Genomic DNA, 24118 nt, shown 5'->3' with positions numbered 1-24118 from the left:
TAACAAACCAGTGTATCTACAGGCGAACACGAGTAATTTCTTTTGGATGTATCCTCCGCGATATTTCTTTTCATCCTCTTACTTTGTTGTGGTGGAGATAGAGGTTTGCACACGCTGTGACACTTTAGAAAAATAACTTCCATGTAATTTCTGTCTGAAGGTCTATTAACTTGATTAAATGATTCAAGCTTTGATTGAATGATGCCTGATTTCTCACAAAGACCTCCGACTGTCCTCAGAGCCAAAGGAAAGGCACATAAAAGGGAGCTGTGAAAAAAAAACCCCAAAAAAAACAGCCCTCTCCTCATGATGTACAGTATAACTCCAAGGCACTAGTTAAAGTTTTATTGTGAAGGTATGTAATGTTGCTGCTTCTCTTTTATTGACTATTCTCTTGGATGGTCTCTAATCCCAAAGGCAGAGCCGGCTTCCCTGCTGCTCGCAGCTTATTATTCTGGGCTAAAAAAGACATCATCACTTAATCAGATTTCTGGCTGTGGATGGGTGGAAAGAGGAGAAATGACAGAAATGCGTGGCTGCTGATTACTTTTGGATTGAATGTTCATTCAGCACACACATTCAAGATAATTCTCCACAGACTTTTGTCAGTCGCTCAGTGAGTGGCTTTTACTAAAGTTAATCTGATGAGTTTTACATGAAGATATCTGAATTAACTGTACATAAAAGAAAGCAGATCTGCTTAGATACCCACAGACAACATTTTAAAAGTAGTCAAGTATCAATTTTGTGAGATGTATTTTCCAATCAGACCTTGTGGGAGTTTACCAAGCTTATTTGATTAAAGGGGACTTCCTGTCACCCATGCAAATGCAAATCCTGCACATGGCTTGTGCAAGCCGAGTTGTTTTGGGCCCAATTTGGAAGATCAGCCACACACTGTCATACTGCGATGCTGAGAGGAAAAATCTAAATAAATCCAGAAGACGTCACATAATGTTTCCGAAAATCAAATGCTTTTGAAACATACTCCTGCCCAAGACGATATTGGCTTCCTGTAATAAGCTTTTCTTCACCTATTTTGAAATAAATCAACTCTTTATTTGAAGATAACTTACCTTTCCCTGAAAAAACAATTCTTACAAATATGGAGGAATAAAGGAATCATTCGGAGACAAACCGGGGTGGCTTTCCATTTGCCTTAGATTTTTATAACCCCCCCCCCCCCCCACAGCTCACTTCCTCGTAAAATCCACTTTGTAGCATGCCACAAATCACATTACAAGCCAACAGTATCTTGTCATGATTCTTTTTGTGTATTGATAAAAACATTTCATTTAACAGCGTAACTTCATACATACTTCATACTCTTTACTAGATACTGAAGAAAACAGCACTAAAATACTGTTTCTTCTCAAAAACAACACTTAAGAGTCCCAGGAGATGTCTCAAGTTTACCATTGAGATGATGACCGAAAGCCTTTTGCTCTGCAAGTCTGGGAATATGAACCCTGAGCCAACTGGAAAGTAGCATAACAAGTTGGGGAGGGAAAAGGGGATGACGTCCAGCGATGGTGTTTTAAAGATGAGATCATCTGGAACAGACTTGTTCTTTATGAAACAGACCACCATTTCTGCTTTTGAAGTTGGTGAATCCTCCTCTGTTATCACCCAAGCCTACGATTTATTTTCAGTGTTGCAGAATCTTCAGGCCTCACCACCCGAGGCTGAGGTTATCTATATTCCAAATCTATTTGCTGGATCAGCTTTGAGATTTTGTGACATATTAATGTGACATGCTCCATTTTTCCAGCTCCTCATCTATGACATAAGATTGTGCATTTCAATAATTTGTGACAACTCATAGTGACTTTGTAGAGCTGCCTCAAGGTAACACAGCTGTGAAAGCAGATTAAAGTTGAGAGTCATATTTTGGGGGGTTTAGGTGCATTTGTAAACTTGCCAGGCTTTTTTTCTCTCTCTCTCTCAGCTTATTTTGTCACACAAGATGATTATCAGCTTAGTGGGAGGAAAAAAGAGCGTTTTGTATTTTGAATAGGACCTGGTCTTAATAGCTTCTGTCTTTGAGGATGATAATACAAACAAGATCTTATTTTGTATTTTCATTTCTACTGGGAAGATACTGTACCACCAACAAGAGACACAGATGAAAGGCAGCCGACTTGAGTGAATAGTGGGAAAAACTAAAGCTTTTAGTACCACTTCAAAAAGAAGTGTGAGATAAGCATGAATGTGCGCTTTGAGATTTTCCCCATGCATCGCACACTTGCCACTTCACTGCAACTCTGACAAGTTGATGATCATTTGAAAGGTGCAAAATGACCAAAATTGCTTTTCGGACAAGTGTTAACACCAACCCCCTCCCCTTTTTTTTTTCCACCTGAAGTCCCTTCTGACCAGTGTGTTATTTGTGGATGACCTTGGTTCAGTTGGTAAAACAGGTGATTCAATATCCACCTTCAGCCTGTTCGTGTGTCAAAGTGTCCTTGGACAAGACACCCAACTCTGCCTGGCTCCCAGTGGTGTGTGAGCACCTTGCACGGCAACTGTCCCAATTGGTGTGTGTGAATCTGTGCAAATGGGTGAATGTAGCGGCTCATGTAAAGCACTTTAACACATTGAAAGTGGTAAAGATGTGCGATACCAGTCTCATTACCATTTGTGGGCTGGAAAGAGCAGAAGCTTTTTTAGCACAAACTTTGCTGAATAAGCATGTGCTGTGGTAATTTATCTTACAGGAGAGCCTGACTTTTCTTTCTCTGTAATCTTTTTTCTATAGACTTCTCTTATATAGCGCTTTTCAAATATGTGAGTAGTCCCAAAGCGCTTTACATTGTTAATTACATTCACACACACATTCACACACCACTGGAGGCTGCGGCCACTCCATTGGGAGCAATTTGGGGTTTGGCACATGGACAGATGGATATGGGAATCGAACCTACAACGTTTGGACGAACCAAGCCATGCCCCGCCCTATGCCGCTCGTACTGCTCTAATATGATCATTAAGATGACGATAAGGTTTCATTCACTAGGCCACCTAGCAGTAGTTTTTAGGTGGAAGTAAAGTGTTTAGTTTGTGAAAAACTGTGTATAGATCCAGGACAATGAAACTGAGATCATTAGTGATTACAAACATCAATCACTAAGATTATTGTTTTTAGTTTTTTTTTCATTCAGACTCTTTTGAAGTCACTATACTTAGTATATGCCTTAAATTAGATATATGTTTATATCGTCTATTGGTTTCATGGATGGATGGATGTTGGTGAAGTTGCTTTAATCACCGTGAGGGGAGGATGCTTTCTTTCCTTTCTCCATAGATAGAAAAAATCCCAAGAGAAGGCACGAGACAAGAAAGGAAATTCTCCCACTATGAATTTTCCACGTTAGCAACACTGCAGGTTATTCACTTTGCATTACACTGTAACTCTCATGTTGCTCATCAGCTGATTTTCTGTCTTTTGAAGATGCGCTCTGATGGTCGGATTCTGAAGACGGAGCAAGGCCTCCTGCTGAGGTCCCTGCAGCCCTCCGACACCGGTATGTACCAGTGCACCGCCACAGAGAAGAACTTCAAACACACGCTGGTGAAGCTGCAGCTGGTGGTGCTGTCGGGCCGGGCCGTCAACAACGCGCTGGTGGAGGGCGCCGCAGGGCTGGTGCCATCCTCCCTCCACTCCAGCAGCACCCAGTGGACCCCCAGTGCAGGCCAGTACAAGGACCTGCTGACTATCCTGAGTCAGCCAGAGATGAGCCTGATCAATCAGTACTGCCAGGACTACTGGCAGTATGGAGACCCGCTCCTGGGTACCCTTAAGGCCAAAGACCTGAAGGAGCTCAAGGAGCAGAAGAAGCCCCGCAACCGTCGGCATCACGGTGGCGGAGAGGAGGGAGAGGAGCAGGAGGGAGTAGAGACATGAGGAGTGCTGCGGTTTCTGTCTGAAGTGCGCTCAACACGGCCCACCCTTGCCGCCCCGCCCCCATCCCCCCCACCCGAACCCCAACTCCTGTGAAGACGAGGAGAGACTCGATGAGAGTAGCAACGTGAAAAAAAAATAAATAAAAAAAATCCACAACCCGGATAAAAAAATTCAAAAATACAAACTGGGAAAAAAAAGAGGCTTCCAAACAAAATCCCACATACATCCAGTCGAACCGTAAGATATATGATACGCAGTATTTATTGTAGGTTGTATATAGTACCATTCTGTGGATTTCTTTGTACCTATAGAAAAAAACAGACATGCTCTTTGTGTATAGGTACCTTTGGGGCGAATATTGTTATTATTGATGTTAATTTTATTGTTGCTGTTACTGTCACTGCAAAACTCATCTGAACAATACTATGACCTTGGTGACTGTTTGGACGCGTTATCAGACATGTAAGCTGTTCAGACCGAGCTGAGAGGCTCTCTAAGGGGGATACGAGCTGTTCATAAGAGGTGACGGGATCTCTGAAACTTTATTTAGTTTTTTTATTATGTTGGTTTTTTTCGACTTTATGCCCAGACTCTGATTTCTGGACACTCCAAGGACCGCTGGAGATGCAAGCTCATCGTGGCTTCATGCAAAGACTTTGTATTGCGAGGGGACCATAGACACATGGTCCTGATTGGGACTCATAGAAAAACTGCTCAAAAATCTCACTGCTGCAATTAGGCTTCTTTGGGGGACAAAATAGTGCTCGTCTTCTGCTTTTCTCATTCTGATTCCTTTTTGAAGGACCGACTGCAAAAAGAAAAAAAAAAAAACTGTGACACATAAACAAAGCACAAATTGGGTCACTGAGTATAAAAATTATCAGGAATTGTCAATAGCAAACATCATTTGACTTGCTATGGCATAGCGGGGGTCAGGAATTTGCACAAAAGGGCATTATTGTTTTCCATTCAAGGGACACTGGCTGGGGCCAAACGAAACAAGCACACTTGGGCGAGGTAGAGGTGACCTAAGAAAACACAAATGCAGTTTACGATAGAAGCACTGCCCGAGATCGGGAAGCAATTGTTCAGCAGTCCTGGGCACACAAGACATCTTTTCTTATTTCCTCCTTGACATTCGTATGTGGAAAAAAAAAATAAAGTTTGAAAAAAAAAATAATAATTGCCCATATACACAACTGAGCATTGTAATAATGTTGTGACACTAACCAAAATATCGGGAAGCTGGCTTTCATTGTGTGCATGAATCTGTATTTGTACTGTAATTCTGATAAGATACTGAGTGTGTGTGTGTGTGTGTGTGTGTGAGTGTGAGTGTGTGCGTGCGTGCGTGCGCGCGTGCGTGCGTGTGTGTGTGCCTGTGTGTGTGTGTGTGTGTGCGTGTGCGTGTGTGTGTTTCTGTTTTTCATCTCTGTGGGTGTACAGTGCAGTCGGGTGGAGAGACAGCGAAATACAGGGAACGGATGCTTTAAAGATGACATCATTTCACATATCCCCTGTACAAAGCATGATACATATTTTCATAGACGTCATAAATTCATAATTCACAACAAAAACGTGTACCTCACCTCAGTGTTTGAGTAAAACAAAGATATTAAACATCATTGAAGAAGTGGATGAAAAAGAAAATACATTAACTTCTATGTTCACACCTTGTTATTACAAACAGGACAAGACATGCCATTTTTGACATTGAGTAATATTAATAAAGATTTTGGCCTTGTAGGACCCAACATTGACACTTCTGGAAAGACGCATCCATAATTCATACATGAATACTCATATCCTATCCTCAAGATCCCAGAATCCATCAAAGCTCCTGATTAACAAATTCAAGTGAGACCAGTGATCCACATCAAAAAAGGAGCAAAAAAAATAAATAAAAGGTTGTACAATTTGTTTGAATTTTTTTTTTTAATGTGTCTTTAGTTATTGTGTGTGTATTTTATTTTATTTTTTGCATCAAGACTTTCTGAGAAAAAAGATTTAAAAAAAAGATGCACAGAGGTGATGTTATTGTAATGAGTGTAAATTACTCTATCTTCCCTTTCCATTGTTGTTGACTAATAAATTAAAGCTCTATATTTTATAAGAATGGAATGCTCCCCCCTTCATTGTGATTGATGTTATTATCCATGTTCTGCCCACAAACCCTTTGGATCCTTGGAATAAAGTTGTACCTGTTAAAGAGATATGTATGCACATTTGTATATAAAACACACACTGCATTTGGTTTTGTACTGAAGCCAGTGGCGCGTTAAACATCTTTAATGATAGCTCACGGGAGGAGATTTGTTGCTTTACCTCCAGGCCTGATAGATGTGGATTATCTCCCTCATTCACAGGAGTGCTTAAAGGTTCAACGCAGATTGAGAAAATCCACAGCCGTACAAACACCTTCCTGAGTTGTTAGTCAATACTAATGTCTCAACGAGGACAGATATTTAGCATTTAACTGCAAGCTTCCCGTCTATTTACCTACAGCAGAATAACACTCCTCATAGGATTATTCTACATGACAGCTCGCGCACTTTCTTTAGAGGTTAGAAGTAATGAAGTTATAATAGATAGTTACTGTGCTTAAGTTGCTTTTTCAAATATCTGTACATGAATATTAATTAACTTTAGTCTCCATATTAGGACTAAATACCTGTAATTTTTACTCCTTACATTTCACAAAAAAGGCTCAATTAGTGTTCCAACCTCCACACAGACACTGAACTACAGCCTGTATGATAGAGAGAGAGAGACGGTAGAAAAGTTTACTTTCTGTGATTCCAACTAGAAAATAGGATTTTTACAGCCACGTTATGCGGTCATTATTGAGGTATTTTTATTTACTTTATTTAATTGTTTTATCTTTTACACTCTTTGTTTTATGTTATTGTTTTTTTTAAACTGTTACAATATTTTCTAAATGTAAAAAAAAAAGAAAACTTCTCTTACTACTGAAATATCAATTGCGACAAACAGTTTTGAAAACTATATTTTTTCCATATACATGCTTATCCACCACCACCCCATTGTCACAGTTAAAAAAAAAAAAAAAAGTCTTCTTTTACTGACTGTGGCTTTTGTAAATTCATTTTGGAACGAGTACTCTTTGACTGAAGTAAATCAGTTAAATCGGTACTCCTACCATACTCATTTTTCAATATAGTTAAATCTTTTTTTTTGCACTTGCTGCCACCTCTGCTTGTTTTACATTTCATGATAGGAAAACCCATTTGCTTTACATCCTATTAGGAGGAGGTGAAATATCTCAATAAAATGTTTAAAACGAAGTTCTGACTTTATTGCTCAGGATTTGAAAGAACTATTCCACAGTATAGACGACTGAAAAAAGTAAACATATGGTCAAGTGATTCACTTCTATGTAGCAGATGCTCAAATATAATTCAATTCAATGAACTCATCATTTCATTTGAGCGTTGAGTTAGTTTACAAAAAAAAAAAAAAAGTTTGTCTACAGCAAAATATTTGTAAAAGATTATTAAATGTCTAAATGACCAGATACACCAACAGATCAGCTTTAAAGACAAAATGATGCCTTATATACTCCACAAACTGACTGTGAACTGCAAACAAAGTTTTTCTTCGGGACAATGAGACACTTTTATGTGTTTTCACCTTCTCTCTGGAATTTTACAGTTCTAAATCAAAAGCTTACCAGTCTGACTCCACAAAAGCTCCTATTGTTGGTATGTCTTCATTGTGTTTTTTTTTTTTTTTAATTAATAGTTCGTGCCTCTTCTAAGCCATTAGTCAACTCTAATACTTCCATCATGTCTCAGGTGAAGGAAGTTCCAGAAGATGGACTCTGGCAGGAGGCAGCTGATGGGAACATGCTTGTTGTCACGTCCATGAAGTGTCGGTAGAGAGACAACTGAACCTTCTACGCCTCATTAAAACTTTAATGGTGGGTTTGACCTTTGATTACTGATTGGCCCAAGAGTTCTATGCTCCCACAACAAAAGGCCACGAAGAGAGAAAACTGGTGGATGTGAAGCAGTGAGAAGGTATCGCCAAGATGAGCATGAGAAGACAATATAGAAAATAAAAAGTCAATAAACAAATCTTATGTTCATTACATGAAAGAGGTGAACGGTGGACAAGCAGAAAAAACTATTTGGTATGTAATATATACGAATCTTTGTATATTCAATGAATCTTTAGGGTGAGAAATAGGAGTTAAAAAGAGATGGTTTTTGAGATGGTTTCTCTTTCACATCGAGGAATATATTTCATTAGGCCTGAAATTCTACAGTGACAAAGACAGTCGCCCTGCAGATGTCACAAATGACAAAAATATTAACAAAACAGGAGGTGTAGCTGATATAGCCCACAGTCCTATGAAGTCACTCGTGATTGTCGTTAGTTTTTTTTTCCCCCTCATTGTATTTTATGTTTCATGTGAAGGGTCCCGCACATTGCACCTTGAAGCATAAATGTTTTCCTTGTTTTGGATGCCATAACAGCTTGGGGTGTAAATAAGTCATGATGGTTTCATGCTTCTGGTCCTCTCTGAGAATCTCCACTGGCTTATAATTCATGACAGGTCAATAATGAAGGACGTAGCTGCACAAGACAATGATGCTGAAGATCTGGATTTTCACTTGCATGAATGACAGACAGATTATGTTTGTTGTTTTTTTGTTGTAGTTTTTGACAGCAACTTTTCAACCTTTGTTTGTTTACCTTTGTTTTCTTTATTCGAGTGGGACATACAGGCATGTTGTAAAGCTACACTTATCTGCTCGGCGTAGCCTCAGTGACCCTTTTGTTCCCCAGTTTGACGATGAGAGCATGTCTGCAGACACCTTTTCATCCCTACATGGGTCTGTCTCTGGACACGAGAAGCAATATGTCATAGTTTGGAAACCATCACAAGACGTTGAGAGCATCAGACGACATTTGGGCTTTGGAGGAGTCTGTTTCCCGTTGTTTATGTCCCATAGAAAGACCTCTGTTCCCTTCGCTTATCTGATCTCCACAAAGTCGAGCAGAGGCGACTCTGATGGGAGACAAACAGTCCTGAATAGAGGACAGGGTCGATTTTCCCCCACGCTGGCTGCATAAATGATATCTGTGTCATCACCACACGTCACCTCAGATCAAACCATCTCAGCCACTGGCTCAAAACCACAGAACTCACCCACGTTCTGTAAATGTGGAAAAGTGGCCCACAGCACAAGAGAAATCTGCTACTGAAGGGATTTATCTCCACAGCAGCATACAACATGACCCAGTGCCAAGCCGTGGCATCACTAGCGCCATTCAATTGACTTTGCAGATGAGGAATCCGGCTGAGTCTTATCACGGAGTGTGATCTGGTGGCTCCGGAGCAGCAGCTCTGTGGGTATCTGCTCTGTCTCTCTCACAGTGCGAGCTGTCCGACACTGACTGCATTGTTGGAGCACCGACACAGAAGTCAGATAATGAGAGGCAGTTTGACGTGAAACTCAGTCTTTGTTCACTGGCGTCCCTGTAAAGACCTTCAGTCTTGGCCAGTTAGAGAAAGAAATGATGAACTGACACGACTTTAAAAGTTTGTCCTGCATCTCATCCCGATCTGGGCTTGAGTTTAGCTCCTTATGTGTCTGGATTCTTTATGTTGTTCATCACACCCTGGTCTTGCCATGACAAAACTTCCAGCTCTCATGTTGTCAGACTCACATTAGGCTCCAGGGACAGAGAGGGCGAGACATCATTCAACTCGAAGTTAACTGAGGGAGCAATACTGCTCTCTGCTGTTTCTTTTCCATCACCACAGGAGTCCTGCTCACAGCAGCAGTACATGTTGTTTACAAGAGGTCTTCAACTCCTTGCGTCTTCAAGGTAGCACCCTGCTGCTACATACTCTACCTGATTGGAATAAATAGCTCTTTATTCTGCTCCCTTGACGATGACATCGTAATTAGATTCGTGAGTGCTGAAGCAGAGAAACATTTGAAACATGCAGGACCAGAGCCCCTTTAGGACCAGTTCTGAACAGCCTCCATGTAAACCAGCAGATGACAACAGGGCATCACTTCACACAGGCAGCATACTCACAATAACATCTCAAAGTACATAAATCCTCAATCAACGACACACCAGAAGTTCATCATTGTGATAATGTACGCAATGACAATTTTGTTTGCATATAGATGTAAGTAATTATAGATCGTCAAATTTCATCAATGGTATTTATTTTTTTAAATATAAATAGTACTGTTGGGTGTCTATTTTATGTATGTACCTTTAATCTGACAATTTACATTCGATAATCTATTTCAAACCTCCAAACAATAACTTGCGATTGACTTTCCCCTCGATCTTTTGACACCTCCTTTCAATAGCTACATATGCAGTTCTCTTGTCCATACGTGGAGATACAGACAGTCTCACACACACACACACACACACACACACACACACACACACACACACACACACACACACACACACACACACACACACACACACGGGCAACCCACCAATTTACCTCAAATGAATTTACTTAGACAATGGGTGAAAATCCATACCTGAAGAAAATCCATGTACAGAAGGAGAACCTGCAAACTCCACACAAGTGACCCCAAGCCTGGAATTGATCTGGTTTGACTCAAGCCTCATGGTTTTGTAGCAAAGGCCAGCGTGTTAACCACTACTCCTCTGTGTAATTGGTTAGACAGAGTACAGAGTAAAAATGTCATTTATGTCATAGCTGGTGTGTTGGACTACTTTGCAGTGTGGAATTTAATTCATAGATTCTGCAATGCGCATTAGTGCACAATGTGAATGTGAATAGATTGCAGATAACATAAAATGCATTTAGCGACAACAACAACAACAACAACAACAACAACAACAACAACAACATCTTACCTAAACAGTTGGGTTTGTGTCTGGATTGAGCAAGTCCTTCAAAATCCTGCAGGGTTTTTTTTTTTTTATATATAATAATTACAGCTTTAGTGGAGAACCTATCATGGCCTTTCCAGTGAGGATCCTTACAATATTTATCATCCCTTTCGTACTACATTATCTGATTGGTATGTTGCTTGAATTGGTCTGCTTCACTGTTCTTTTGTAGCTTTTAACTACATCGATTTGAATCAGTCTGCTCTGATTAGTTCTGCAAACTCTGACGTAAGCATGTGATGAGAAACTGCGATTCATTCAGTATCACATTCCTCCTCTTCTTTTCAGTAGAAGTAAATTTATGCTGCTATGTCTGTGCTGAGGCGATAATAAGATTTTATGTTACAGCATGTTAAACGAAGATATACTGTATATGTGACTGCAGTTCCAAACTGGTCCAGCTGGGGGCAGTCTGCTCTTTTCTCTTACTACAAAGCTCTCAGTACTCAGGGGCGCGTCTCTGACTTCAGTTTTAACAGGTAATATTGATAATAATCTTGCGTATATGTATATGTGCGTGTGCGTGTGTGTGTGTGTGTGTGTATATATATATATACAGTATATGTGTGTGTGTGTATATATATATAAAACATTTTTATATATAAAACAGGCACAGGTAATTATGACTGCAGTACATGTTTGCACCACCTTAAGGTGCACAGCATGATATGTTGCTGTGATTGACTGCTTTTTAATCCCAGCATGACCTGTGCATGAAGTGTATCCATGCAGTCTCCACCCGCTGATCACTGTCATGATTGCAAGCTCAGAATAATGTCATCATCAACAAACAGATAGTGAAGAAAGGAAACACCAACTTTTCATTTGTGTGGATTCATTCTTGCCCACTCTTATTTTTTTGTATTTTACTTTGATAAGTGACATTTTACTGTTTTAGCTACCGCTTTAAGTAACATGTAAGACAAAATGTTTCGGTATTCCTTGTAAAATTCACTTTTCCTCCCGGCAAGGACAGGCTTATCAGTGGTCTTTCATCTGATGTGAGAAACGAGAAGCTGGCACTTCTCTCAGCCTCTTAATGAAGTCCTCCAACGACACAGAGCTGGAGATAGGATCCTCCAGGGCCTTGATGGCTGTATCGATGGCTGGCTACGGTCGGGCAATACAAAAAAGAAAAGCTCCCAAGAGGAAGCTAATGTAGACCCCAGAGGGCATGGAAAGTAGACTCCCTGCATTATTATTCTGATGGGATCCTGGAAAGTGTCACCAAAAGGCACTGCTGGGAATTTTTCGAACCCCGAGTTCACAGCCCACAAGGAGGGGCGCTAAGCTTGTGCTAATTGAGTGCGTGTAGCACAGATGCTCTCCTCCGGGTTCGGGGGAGAAGCAGAGTGTAATGACACAGGCTGTTTCCCACATTCTCTCAAGATAATTTCCGGCTGGAGCGATGCCATGCACGTCTGTCCTCTGACTGTCGACTTGGAGGAGAAATGAGAGCAGATTGCACATGAACAAACAGATGAATTGAATTTTATTCCCATCAATGTCATCAACTCGGTCAAGGAGTACGGTTACAGAGCTCACAAATGCAGGGCAGGACCTACAGGTGACCACTGGTCCTGGCAAACGTCACATTTACAAATACACCTCTAAGTGCATGGGCGAAATCAACAGACATGGAGTACTAAATACAGTGAGAAATGTATTGGGGGTGGGGGGAAAGCATTGCTTCAAAGTGTGCAACAGTATTTAAACAGTATTTATTTGCCATCTAAACAAATAGAACAAACAACATGAGATAATCTATTCACACGAAAAAATCCCTTATTCCTCTGATTTAGGCATCTTGTTCAATCAGTGTCGACAGTGTCAGAAAATGATCATGATGGAAAAATGTCAGTGTGTTGACTAATCTATCAAAGCACAAATAAAAAAAAAATAGATACATGTAGAATAAGAAGACTGGAACAAAAAAATCAGACTTGAGATTCGATTATAAATTGAATCAGTTTTCACCTTCTTTTACCCGAAATGTGCATTTTTGCACAGAGTTGAAAACAGTTTGAGTAAAATGAGACAAAAAGGTCAGGACAGGTCACACAACTGAATTTAGCCGTCTGAAATTTGTACCGACGGCACGGCTGTTGTCATTCAAACTTGTGTTTCAGTGTGCGTTATCACAGCCGTGCACACATCAGTCTGACAGCAGCCGTGTGTGAGTGTCTCTGTGTGTGTGTGTGTGTGTGTGTGTGTGTGTGTGTGTGTGTGTGTGTGTGTGTGTGTGTGTGTGTGTGTGTGTGTGTGTGTGTGTGTGTGTGTGTGTGTGTGTGTGTGTGTGTGTGTGTGTGTGTGTGTGTGTGTGTGTGTGTGTGTGAGACCCCGATGGGCCGGACACCGCTGGCATGTATTACAGACATTTACTCACAGGTACGTGGACTGTATCGAAAGGACACCAGGAATCACAGTTTCTGCAGCCAGTCGAATGTATTGCTCAATTCCCTTTAAAGTGTTTACAGAGATCTCCATATGTCGCTCATTATTAATGCTCGAGGGGACCAGTGACAAGAAGAGATTATTACTGTCGATCAAGTATAAACTGGAAACCAATATAATAAATAAATAGCTTTTTAAAAAAATTGTGCAAAACAAACATGGAAACGAAATATTCAAAATAAATAATAAGTAAGTCAGATAGAAAATTTCAAACATCTGCTTCATACGTTGTGTTTTTGTACGATACGGGTCAAGAAAGCTCTGTGGGATGATTAAAAAAAAAGCACATGTTAGGTAATGCACATTTAGCTTTTTACAGCTTTAAATAAATATTTATACATGATTGGATTATAAATACAGGGAGGATGATTATTTGCAAATAAATAGGTGTTGGATAAAGATGACAAAAGAAAAGCTACAACTTCACTTGAATGCATAGGACTGCTATGTAATGGAAACTGTGCAGCTAATGAGGAGAAGTGGTGGACGGCACAATGAGAAGTATGCTTTTGAAGAGAACATTAGGTCTCGAGGAGACTCGCGGCGAGAGTGCTGCGCCCTACGATAAGACGGGGTTGGCGCATCTTTATCCACCAAGTGGGTGTGACTGTGAAGTGAAGAGCGAAAAGTGAGAATGCATGCTGTTTTGGCTACTTCTACAAAGGTCTCTATGTACACAATCTTTACACTTACAGCTATGAGGTTCTTTTCCTGAGCAGAAACCTAGAAAAGGAACATGGCGTCTGTGTGTGAAGCTGCCTCATTAAAGATAAAAGCCTACGACTGCCAGTCACCAATCTCAGCATTGTTTAATGCACACAAACTGGTTATATTTCCCACATCAAGGGGCATATATGTGATCTTCTTCTGCGAGGACCAGCACTTTCTAAACATCAGGGTTTATAATAGTTCAAGATTTCGGGGGTAAAACTTTTCTACTGGTTCTACCAAGAAATACAATAGTTGTAGGGGTGGCAGGGAGAAGTATCCCAAGGTGGCTCATTAAAAAGGAATCAAAGTGTTTTCAGTGCAATTATGCCTGTTCATATTCTCTTATCACTACAAGAGGTATCAGCATAAAGACTTCTGCTGTGAACCACGTCATGGCAGCCGATTTATTTTACCCCTAAACTTCAAAGTGTGAAAATAGATGTGGTTCTTATAATTTAAAGCAAATTTGGGGGGGGGGACAAACTAATCAACAACAACAAAAGAGTCCCTACATGTGAAAGAAAGCCAGTACGATGCAGCACTCAGGAAAAGGGGAGCACAGAGCCTCCATGAGATGATACTAATGCTGCATGTGAAAGAGAAGCAGAGTCAGTGTCACCATGCTAGCAGCTAATGTACAGTGTGCAGGAGTTGGTGGGGACTGCAGAGGTCACACAGGGGTGGATGTGGGAGTTTGAGTGTGTGTGTGTGTGTGTGTGTGTGGGGGGGGGGGGGGGATTGAGATGTTTAGCCCTGCTCGTCTCCACCCTCAGCAGCTGTTTGAAGAGTGCCGGAAGCCTCCCCGTTGCACCGCGATGTGAGTGCAGCCGCCTGTGGCGCTGGACTCTCCTGCGGTCGCAGCTCCGAGGCCGAGGCCGCCGCAGCGCCCTCGGCCTCTGGCGCGGGTTGGCTCGGCTCAGCTCCAGCGGGGAGCTCAGCTCCAGCGGGGAGCTCCGCCGCGGTGTTGGGAGTAACCTCAGGTGCAGCGGCAGACGTAGGTGCACTCGGGTCACTGGCAGCCTGGGGAGCCGCGGGGGCGCTGGCGGCAGGGTTGTTAGCCCTCGATCCACTCTGCTCAGGAGCTCTCAGTCTCTTCATGATGGTGGTGACCCGCACGGCTTTCTGTAGGCGCGAAGGAGCAACCTGAACTCAAACAGATGCTACAACCAGAGGAACCATCCACTCACAGATGCAGAAATAACCGCAGAAATAACAATCCTACAATGTGTTGACATCCTCCAACGTGCACTATGGCTTTAATGAACCTGGGCAAGCTGGACTGCTTGATGTCAACCTCAACTGGATAAGAGGTGACAACCACGACAATGTCATCCAGGAACATCCAAAGTCCCATCACAAGATGAATAAAATAAGTGAAACAAAAATCAAACTGATGTTCTAAGAGCATTTATGTATAGGGTAAAACTAGAAATGTGAAGGGAGTCCAATATTTTCCCTTGATAAGCATGTATAAACTATTGATCTGGTGTGGCGGTTATGTTGGATTGATTGATGTGACATTTTCTGATGCATTTAAATGTTTTTTAAAAGTCGCCGTCACACAGTAATGTGTAGCAAGACAGCCACGTCTCATCCGAGGTCAACACACAACTCTCACTGTACAACATGTGATCCCGTTTGTAAAGCCACAACAAACATCACCGCTATGCTCATTGTTTGTTTGAAACCGTGTATACTGCCTTTGGTGTACTTTCTTGTTTATTACTAGTGCAGCGGCTGACAAACTCGTCCCAAAAGACAAGACAAAAGCGCTTACCTTCCATTTTGCTCTTGCAAAATTCTTCTCGATTTGTGCGCAAACATTTTCTTTGATGTTCTTATCTGAAGCTGCACCACCGGAGATCCTGTGGAACAAAATGATTAAAAAATGAATGAAAACAAAAAAAAATCATTGAAAGTTTGAGAGTTTTCTGCCACTCAATGTATTGTTCATTTTATTGACTTTTGCCAGAGCTTTGATTTAATACTTTAATAGTTTTTTTTTTTATTTCACCATTTAATTCTTGAAACCTTTTTTTCACTAACTCAGTAATACCAGCAGTCCAAATCAAGCTGAAATATAATCAATATCTGCTCACATCAATAGGCTTCTTCATATTAAAAAAACAAAATAAGCAGACAGACTTGAAGTGAATGTTAAAGTCTCCCCAAAATGGTTTTGTCTTACATTTACTACGTCGATGTAACATTTATGTAACTCTGGTGATAGAAAGAGGACTGAAAATGTTTTCTCGAGAATACCTACTGTTACATCCATTAAATTCATCTCTTTAAGCACATATTGCAGTGTTAATAGTAAACGTGAATGTAAAATATTTATGGTCACACTACATTTCTCAAATAATTAATTAAGTATAAAAAATTCACAATTTGTTTTGTAAAAAAAAATATTGATATAAATTAGGACTTTTGTCTGGTACAAGAATAAACTGTGCGAGTACTCAGTAGCACAGATTAAAAGTAGTGAAGAAGAAAAGAGATTGTTAATTGTTCTTAAGTGTGATTAAACAAAATCAAGACTGAAAACATAAAAGTACCTCGGAATACTACCTTTTTTGGTCACAAAGCAGACATTTAGCACTAAAAGGGAGCATTATATGAATTATATGTGATTAAAAGCCAAATTTCAAAGTCAAAAAACTCTCTTGAGACCGTCCGTCTGTCTGTATGTGTGAGAACTTGTTAACACGGTTTAGAAATGTCAATTGGCTGGTGGCGTCCAACTAAATGTCACAGGGTCACTGAAACAGACAGACATCAGCTGGGACTCACAATTCTCTCTATCAAAGTTTTTTAAATGCAGCATTTGTTTAATAAAGTTCAGACACAAAACAACCACACTGCTTCTGTGGATAATACAAGTCTAAACAGCATTAATTTGCATGTTGGAGTGAACTGACCTTTTGCAACATTCAAATGTGATAATATAATTCAAAAAAGAGGCAAAGTCAGCATTACGTTTAATACGTTGTGATTGCTCCGACTTAAATGGCCCTCACAACGTATCAAAGCTCGCTGCCTACCATTCATGGTTTATAGCCTCCTGAGCTGTCAGTCTCTGGTCTTGATCCACCTCCATCAAACGAGCAACCAGACTCTTGGCTGTCAGGGGAAAATCACAAAGGCGGGAAAGTCAAGAAAAAGGGGTTTATTCCCCTGACGGATCAGAACACAAGCTTGACGTGTGTTTGAACGCTCCAGAGGTAAGAATAGGGAAGAAACTCTACAAATTTGAAATGTTTACCCAAGAAGCTGCCAGTGTGTTTTTTTTTTTTTTCAGTGTCAACTTTATCTTAAAAGCACCTGAATCAGAGATCTCGTCCCAGTACGGCGAGTCGAACTCGTAATCGCCTGCCAGGATCTTTCTGAACAGGTTCTTGTCGTGATTTTCGTAATCATCATCATCAGTTTCATCATAGAAAGGAGGGTTTCCTGACAGCCTGGAGCAAGAAAGGAGGAACATCAGCAGTCAGAAATCTACATCTGCAAGTTTAGGAACTGTATCTAAACAAATCCATATAGGACATCTAACACTGTTTATGACTTACAGTATGTACATGATGACACCCGTGGCCCAGCAGTCCACCGGCCTGCCATACCGCTGCCTGCCCACCACCTCTGGAGCTGCACAGGACAACAAAAACCTCATTTTACAGAATGAAAACGGCAAAGAACTGCCGCAAAACACAGTCCTGATCTGCCCTGTGGTGAATTCAGTATTCTCACCCAGGTACTCTGGTGTCCCACAGGGGTCTTTGATGAGTCCGTTCTCCAGCTTGGCGAGATGGAAGTCACTGATGACTATTTTAGAGTGCTTCAGGCGGTTGTAGTAAACCAAGTTCTCAAGCTGCAGAGAGTGACACATTACAATGACAGGCGATGTAAAATTTAAGAGCACAGTCTTTCATGCGGTGAAGCTTGAATTGCCGAGATAATTTTCCAACAAAAGTAATGAAGAGACCTAGAACACGTAAAAGTTTAATTATGGAGTGGGTGGCTTCTCAGCGTGACGCTGGTCTGATGCGGTGGATTCAGACGTTTGTATTTGAACAACATTAGATTAAATCTGATGGTTGTGACACAAATGTGACTACTTAGAAAAAGAAAAGAAAAAATAAATAAATATATATATATATTTATATATATATATATTGTAGTACAAATGAATCAGCAGGTTGACAATCACTTTAAATAGAAAGTAATTTTTTGTGTAGGTGTATTTATAATGTCAAATCATCAATGGAAAAGTAAACAATGTCTACCCGTAAAATAAGCAGAGTACAGTAAAAAGTGATGTACTTTCCATTAAAATCTAATGGACTGCAAGGAACAAACAGAAAAGTATATGAGAGCTGTACTTGAGTAAAATCTATGAGTAAATGTACACACTTACTTTCCAACAATACATTTTTAAGTCTCAGACTAGTTGAGCGTCATGGTGAGTTTGAAGTCACTTGTTGCCATGGTAACGCACAGATGTTGCGTAAGTTGCGGCACTTTGGGAACAGTAACCGCGATGACTTTAGCTGACAACCGGAATTCATCTAAATATTCAAGCATGCCCACTGTTACCTTGAGGTTTCTGTGGACAATATGCAGGGAGTGGAGGTAGGCGACAGCCTCCAACACTTGGCGCACCACGTTGCTGGTGTCTCGCTCTGAGTAGTACCCTTGATCCAGGATCCAGTCAAACACCTCCCTGCCTGTTGCCCTGTAGGGAAGAAGAAAACTATAGTGTGTGCCATGTTTGCTGCTGAAAGTCAAGCAATTGAAAGCTTTCAGGCATCTTCCTTTAGTTCTCTCGGAAAATGTCAACAGCTGTCTTCACTGTTTGAAGAACTGGAGAGGCGACGATGCAGCGAGGTGAAAGTGCAGGGAACAATGTGCACCACATTGTATGTTTAGAATAAACTGCTGTCACTCAAAGACAATCTCACAGATGGGTACATGATTTCCCTGGAGATGTTTCATCTGCATTTGGTGAATTATAGTTGAACCACAATTCCACTGAACCTATAAACCCAAGTGTCTTTAAAGCAGGAGACAAGCACCCCCCATTTAGCATCTCTGTGGAAAAGCACCAAACTCCCCAAGAACACATGCTGATTAAAACGAATAAGCAAGCAGGCGATCGTATCTGAATACCAAATGAGTGGAGCTCAGAGCCGTTCTCATATCTGCAGGGCCTTGGGCTACAACCACTCATTTCTCATCATGGAATACTCATATATACAAACGCTATGGCAAAGACTAGCTGAGGGCCATTCCCCTCGGCTCATCAGACGTCTGAACTCACAGTTCAAGGAAGAGGAAATATTCCTTTTTGGTCTCGAAGACGTCCACCAGTTGTAGAATGTTGGGATGCTTCACCCTGCGGAGAGAAGTGTCAGATATGACAGTGGAGGCATGACGCTGTCAGTCAAATATCAGTCAGTGTCTGAATCACTCAGTCAACCATAGGAAAAATGTAAAGACCTGTTTAGTGGCCATGAACAACATGCTACATCAGTCACAGAGGCAGGGAAAGAGAACGACTGTACTCAGATTGCAAGACAGAATCAATTGATCTAGTTCTTTCTGTCATGAGATCTACATGTTGAGCTGCCCATCCATAGAAAAAGCACATGCGTTTGATTTAAAGTGTCCATGTGAGCATTAAGTCATTAAATGCTGGGCTGCCTGTGCCAAGAGTAAAACTTTATCCTGCTGAAAGTTGGCATTTGCTGAGAAATTCTCAAGGAAGTTGTGAAACATGCATAATTTGTATACTGTTCAAAAAGTACTACAAAGGACTTCAGCTGTATTCTTAAATCGTGTTCACCTTTTGCTCCAAACTCATTTGACACTTACGCAAATAGAAATCGTGTGCGTCACCGCTCACAAGTGGAGGGTTTTATTTAAAAAAAAAAATGGATGTAGAAAGAAATAACTAAAGACAAATGCAATGCTCCATGGGACTGTTGTATACAATATTTGATATTCAAGCAATAAATTGAAGGAAACGGTGAATATTATTACTGTTCTTCAGTGTTTTTTCCGCAACCACATGTTTAATCATGCAACAGTTGAGCCATGTTTGCAAACCTAGAGATTTGTGTTGACTGCGTGCCTTAATCCAACACTTTTTTGGGTTTCCTTGTATATAAGTAGTGCCACTATCATGATTTTGACACTTCCATTAAGAATCTCCTCCAGCCAGGTTTTAATTTGCTCGCGAACCATTTTCTTACGCGATTTCTGAACAAAGAAGTTTAATTGCCTTGTTAAGGTTGTTATAGACTCACAAAATACAATCTACTCTCTCTCTTCCTCATTAAAAATGTGTAAATGTGCTTCACGCAAAATATCTACACTTCTCTTTCAATGGAATTACACCCGAGATTTCATAATTTCTGATCACCCATAGTGGATCGAGTCGTATCTCTTATTTTTTTTCCCTGCTGGTTGGAACTTTAAATCAGCAGTTTAAAAAAGTGAACCTTAGTAAAATAGAAAGTAATTTTATTAATATGAGATACTGGCTGTGATATTTTTGGTTAACTTTCAGTGCAAACACTGAAATGTTAAGGTGTAGTTTTAGTATCGAAAGTTTAACAGTACATTTAATTATTCATCTCACAAGGTCAGTTGACTTTCCATTGACACCCCCCTGACAAGTTCTTAAAAGTGGAAACAGAATCAATCGTAGTTACTGTGATGGTCTCAGTATCATTTTAGAATCAAAGCTTCTTCTTTATTGACTCACTGCTTCCCCTGCTGTATGTGACACCATTTTAAATAACAGTTATTTAATGTGAACATTATTGGACATTTTGTAATCAGGGAGAAAAGAGAGGCCATGAAAGTGTCTGAGATAAACAAGGCTGCCTTAACCAGTGATTGTGTGTGATAAACTGAGCAAATGGTGATGAGTTTGACTTTTCCATTTAATCCGACGACACGGAGCTGAGTACAAGTTGACGAAACTGATATTGTCTGTGAAACGAATGTTTAAAAAGACGAAACAGAGAAAGAGAATGTTTTTGGACAACTCACATCTTCAGGATGAGGATCTCATTTTTGGCAGCTTTGCGGACTTTCCTCCCATCCTTTTTCATGAACTTTTTACACGTGAACATTTTCATTGTGGTTTTGTCCTTTGCCCTGAAGATCTCGCAGAACTCCTCCCTGCGGAAGAGTCATCGAGTGGCGCTTAAGTTGTGCTTACGTTCAAAAGGTTTCTTTCTTAGGAGGTTTGTTAACACAAGCGGCTGTCAAGGTACTCACGATTTAACGATCTGACCCAGATCATACTTATCCGTCACGTCAGAAGGATTGTGATAATCCTTCTTTTCCCCGATTGTTATACAGCCAAATGGCATGGCCGGTCCTGACCTGTGGCGATGGAGACAGAAGGAGAGAGAGAAAAGAGGGACGGAGTGATAATCATTGGCAAGGCAGAGATGACACATCAATCTCTCACAATGTCCCACCTAACTGATGATTATTTCTTCAGTTTTGCCTCACACTGCGCCGTAATGTCACACTGGTTGATGACTTGGCAAAAGTGTGTCCCTCCCTTAGTCATAAAAGATTAACCAAGTAGTGCTGAGAAAGCCTTTCAAAAGTGTGAGAGCTAAAGAGCCACCAGAGGCGGTTCTGGTGCAGCAGGTTGCTTCACTAAACTGTAACAGAGCTTTTTCCTGATCTTGCAACAACACAGTCTGAAAGCCACAGAGATATCTGCTGCACAGTCCCAGCCCGGTGCTATCGTCTTATGACTTCTAAAAGCCAAAAGTCTGGAGGGGCGCACCTGCACTTTTCTGTGGTCTAAACAATATAACTCAGAGGGTTAAACCACAACCACGGCAACAAGTGAAGCATTTCCAATCAAGAGAGGGAGCAGGCAATTACGGGCTGAGCACCCCAGAGTCCACGAGGAATAAAGTGCTTCACACAGCTTTGCATCTACACTCCAGCACCTAATTGCTGCGCAGCCTCTCTAATGGCATAAAGTGGAAGTTGAATCCTCGATACATTCTTAAAAGCGACAATCAGAGGTTTTATATTCAGAATAGCTATTTTTGTGTTTAAAGAAGAAAAAATGGTGCTTTTTTTTTCTGTGCTTCGAGATAGTCTGAAGCACTTGCACAGAAAAAGATGGAAGTTTATTATAAAAGTAACACAAATGTCCAAGAATATGTGGCGGTTCAGCCCAAAGTTTGGAATGAAATGTTGGACAGACAACTGGAGCTGAAAGATTTCACCCATCGTCAGTGTGCAGAGCAAAAGTCAGAATGTTGTATCTATACCTGCATCTGAAAAGCTCTACATAACATAATTCATCAGCAACAAATCTGAACAAACAAAGAAAGGAGCCAGACCAGTTACAGCGGATCAAATAAAAACTTAGACAATAAAATATTGTCTCTGCATTTATCCAGACTTGGCTTTCATTTTTAAAAGTAGAGGCTTGGCAGAATGAACATTCAGTCTTCATTTCCAAAGACAAAGCAATACATTTTGATCTACTACTACTACTACTGCTACTACTATTACTACGACTACTTCTTCTATTACCACACCTTTTTCTAGACATTCCTGGGTTGTTTTTCTATTTGAAATATGCACAAGTGTATTTACAAAGTGGATCAATATGTAATATTTGTATTTTCAAGGGCTCTGTAAACCACTGTACTATTCAAATGTGAGCCTGTATTTTATTTGCTTTGTTGTTATATTATTAAAGCAAATAATCATTCATATGAATATATTACGAGTGGTGGGCACTTTGTTGGGTAACATTTGAATAGGCACAATTAGTTGTGAGAATATATCCACTTAAAAGTAGTAAACATTATACTTATTTGTTAAAATGTGTAGCCACAGTGGGTCCAGAACAAAATACAGATATTTGGAGAAAACAAAATTAAAAGTGCCTCACACAGACAGTAATTATCACATGTATACAGTTAAACTATATAATTCTATATTTAAAAAAACGTGAATATGAATACATTAAATGTCAAGATCGATACATCTTAATAATAAACTCCAAATACAAATACAAATACTCTTAATACAAAACGCCATACACACAAATTTGCACGATCCCATCAGGAGACTAAAAAGGTGTGCATCTGCTGAAGCAGAGTCGTATCCAAAGCTGGATTCAATTGTCGCTTTACTTTTATTTGCAGTTTCATATAATACAACAAGAAAAGCTCAAGTTCTAAATCACACTTAATGTACAGACGTTTGTTCCCCGAACCTAAATGTAATGTGGCTGCTCTTTTCAGCTCCTTCAACAAAAACACAGTAGGATCACTGAAAACATGTGGAAACATGATAAATGCCGCTCGGATGCAACACTCAGCCAGTTGAAAAGTTTTAATTAGGGGCCGTCACACTTTCTTGTGCTGCTGCAGCCTTTCTGTGTGCCTGCTACCTGGTCCACAGCACAAACATGGATAAAACCATTAATCTTGGCTCATGTAATTTGATATCTCAGTATCAATAGTCTGTGTAGCATTGTGTAGTAAATCTTCTGGAAACACAATTAAGAAAGCATTTATAGGCAAAATGGGGGAGGATATTTTTGGCATATTTAGTGTGTTAAACAACCAATAAATGAAGACATTTGACTCCAATATTCCCATAAAAAAAACTGTGTTTATTGATTTGCAACTTTGCTCTTAACAACGTAGACTGAGAAACTGGGTCCAATTAAAAAAAAATGCATCTTTAAATCAGCAATCTCTTATAATATTTACCATCAAGAACTGTGTGATCCTCTGATCCTCTGTGTGTAAGTTTGATGTCCCATCTTGTCCTGTCCATGAGTGGAACTGTCTGAGCAACTATTAAGACATATTTTAAGAGACCTTTTAAGACAGTAAAGACCAATTTTATTGTCTTTAAAGAAAAATATATAGAAAAAAAGGCATATTCCATTTCACAAGTTCTGTGTACGTTAACCTGTTGTTATCGCAGTCATTTAATATTGCCAACAATCGCTCTGGACATTAAGTTAAGTCTCTTTGCGATAAGAAACTACATAAAACATGAATACCCTGGCAGTGCCAAAAAAAAATATATAATAAAAAAAGGGGTGTTGAACAG

The 24118-nt window shown here is 40.3% G+C and overlaps 2 protein-coding genes across 6 annotated transcripts in view; one reads left to right on the top strand and one right to left on the bottom strand.

Moving 5' to 3' along the window:
• Positions 1-6104, top strand: part of LOC308108512 (semaphorin-3F-like) — a 62094-nt gene extending 55990 nt beyond the window's left edge. For all 5 annotated transcript variants that reach the window (XM_080461502.1, XM_080461501.1, XM_080461499.1 and 2 more), the window contains one exon: positions 3452-6104. In XM_080461502.1, coding sequence (XP_080317628.1) covers positions 3452-3904 — 453 coding nt within the window. In that variant the 3' untranslated portion in view covers positions 3905-6104. The remainder of the gene's footprint in view (positions 1-3451) is intronic.
• Positions 6105-14743: 8639 nt separating this feature from the next.
• LOC308108662 (caM kinase-like vesicle-associated protein) lies at positions 14744-21378 on the bottom strand (the record flags this gene model as incomplete). Its single annotated transcript, XM_080461803.1, has 10 exons — positions 14744-15118; positions 15774-15861; positions 17041-17119; positions 17321-17457; positions 17566-17641; positions 17744-17864; positions 18590-18728; positions 19314-19388; positions 21053-21184; positions 21284-21378. 10 exons carry the CDS (start codon positions 21376-21378, stop codon positions 14744-14746), a joined length of 1317 nt encoding a protein of 438 aa, XP_080317929.1.
• Between the last annotated feature and the right edge of the window lie 2740 nt (positions 21379-24118).

This window comes from Lipophrys pholis (genome assembly GCF_963383615.2).
Source record: "Lipophrys pholis genome assembly, chromosome: 4".
NCBI lineage: Eukaryota > Metazoa > Chordata > Actinopteri > Blenniiformes > Blenniidae > Lipophrys > Lipophrys pholis.
This window is presented reverse-complemented; position numbering and strand designations above follow the sequence as displayed.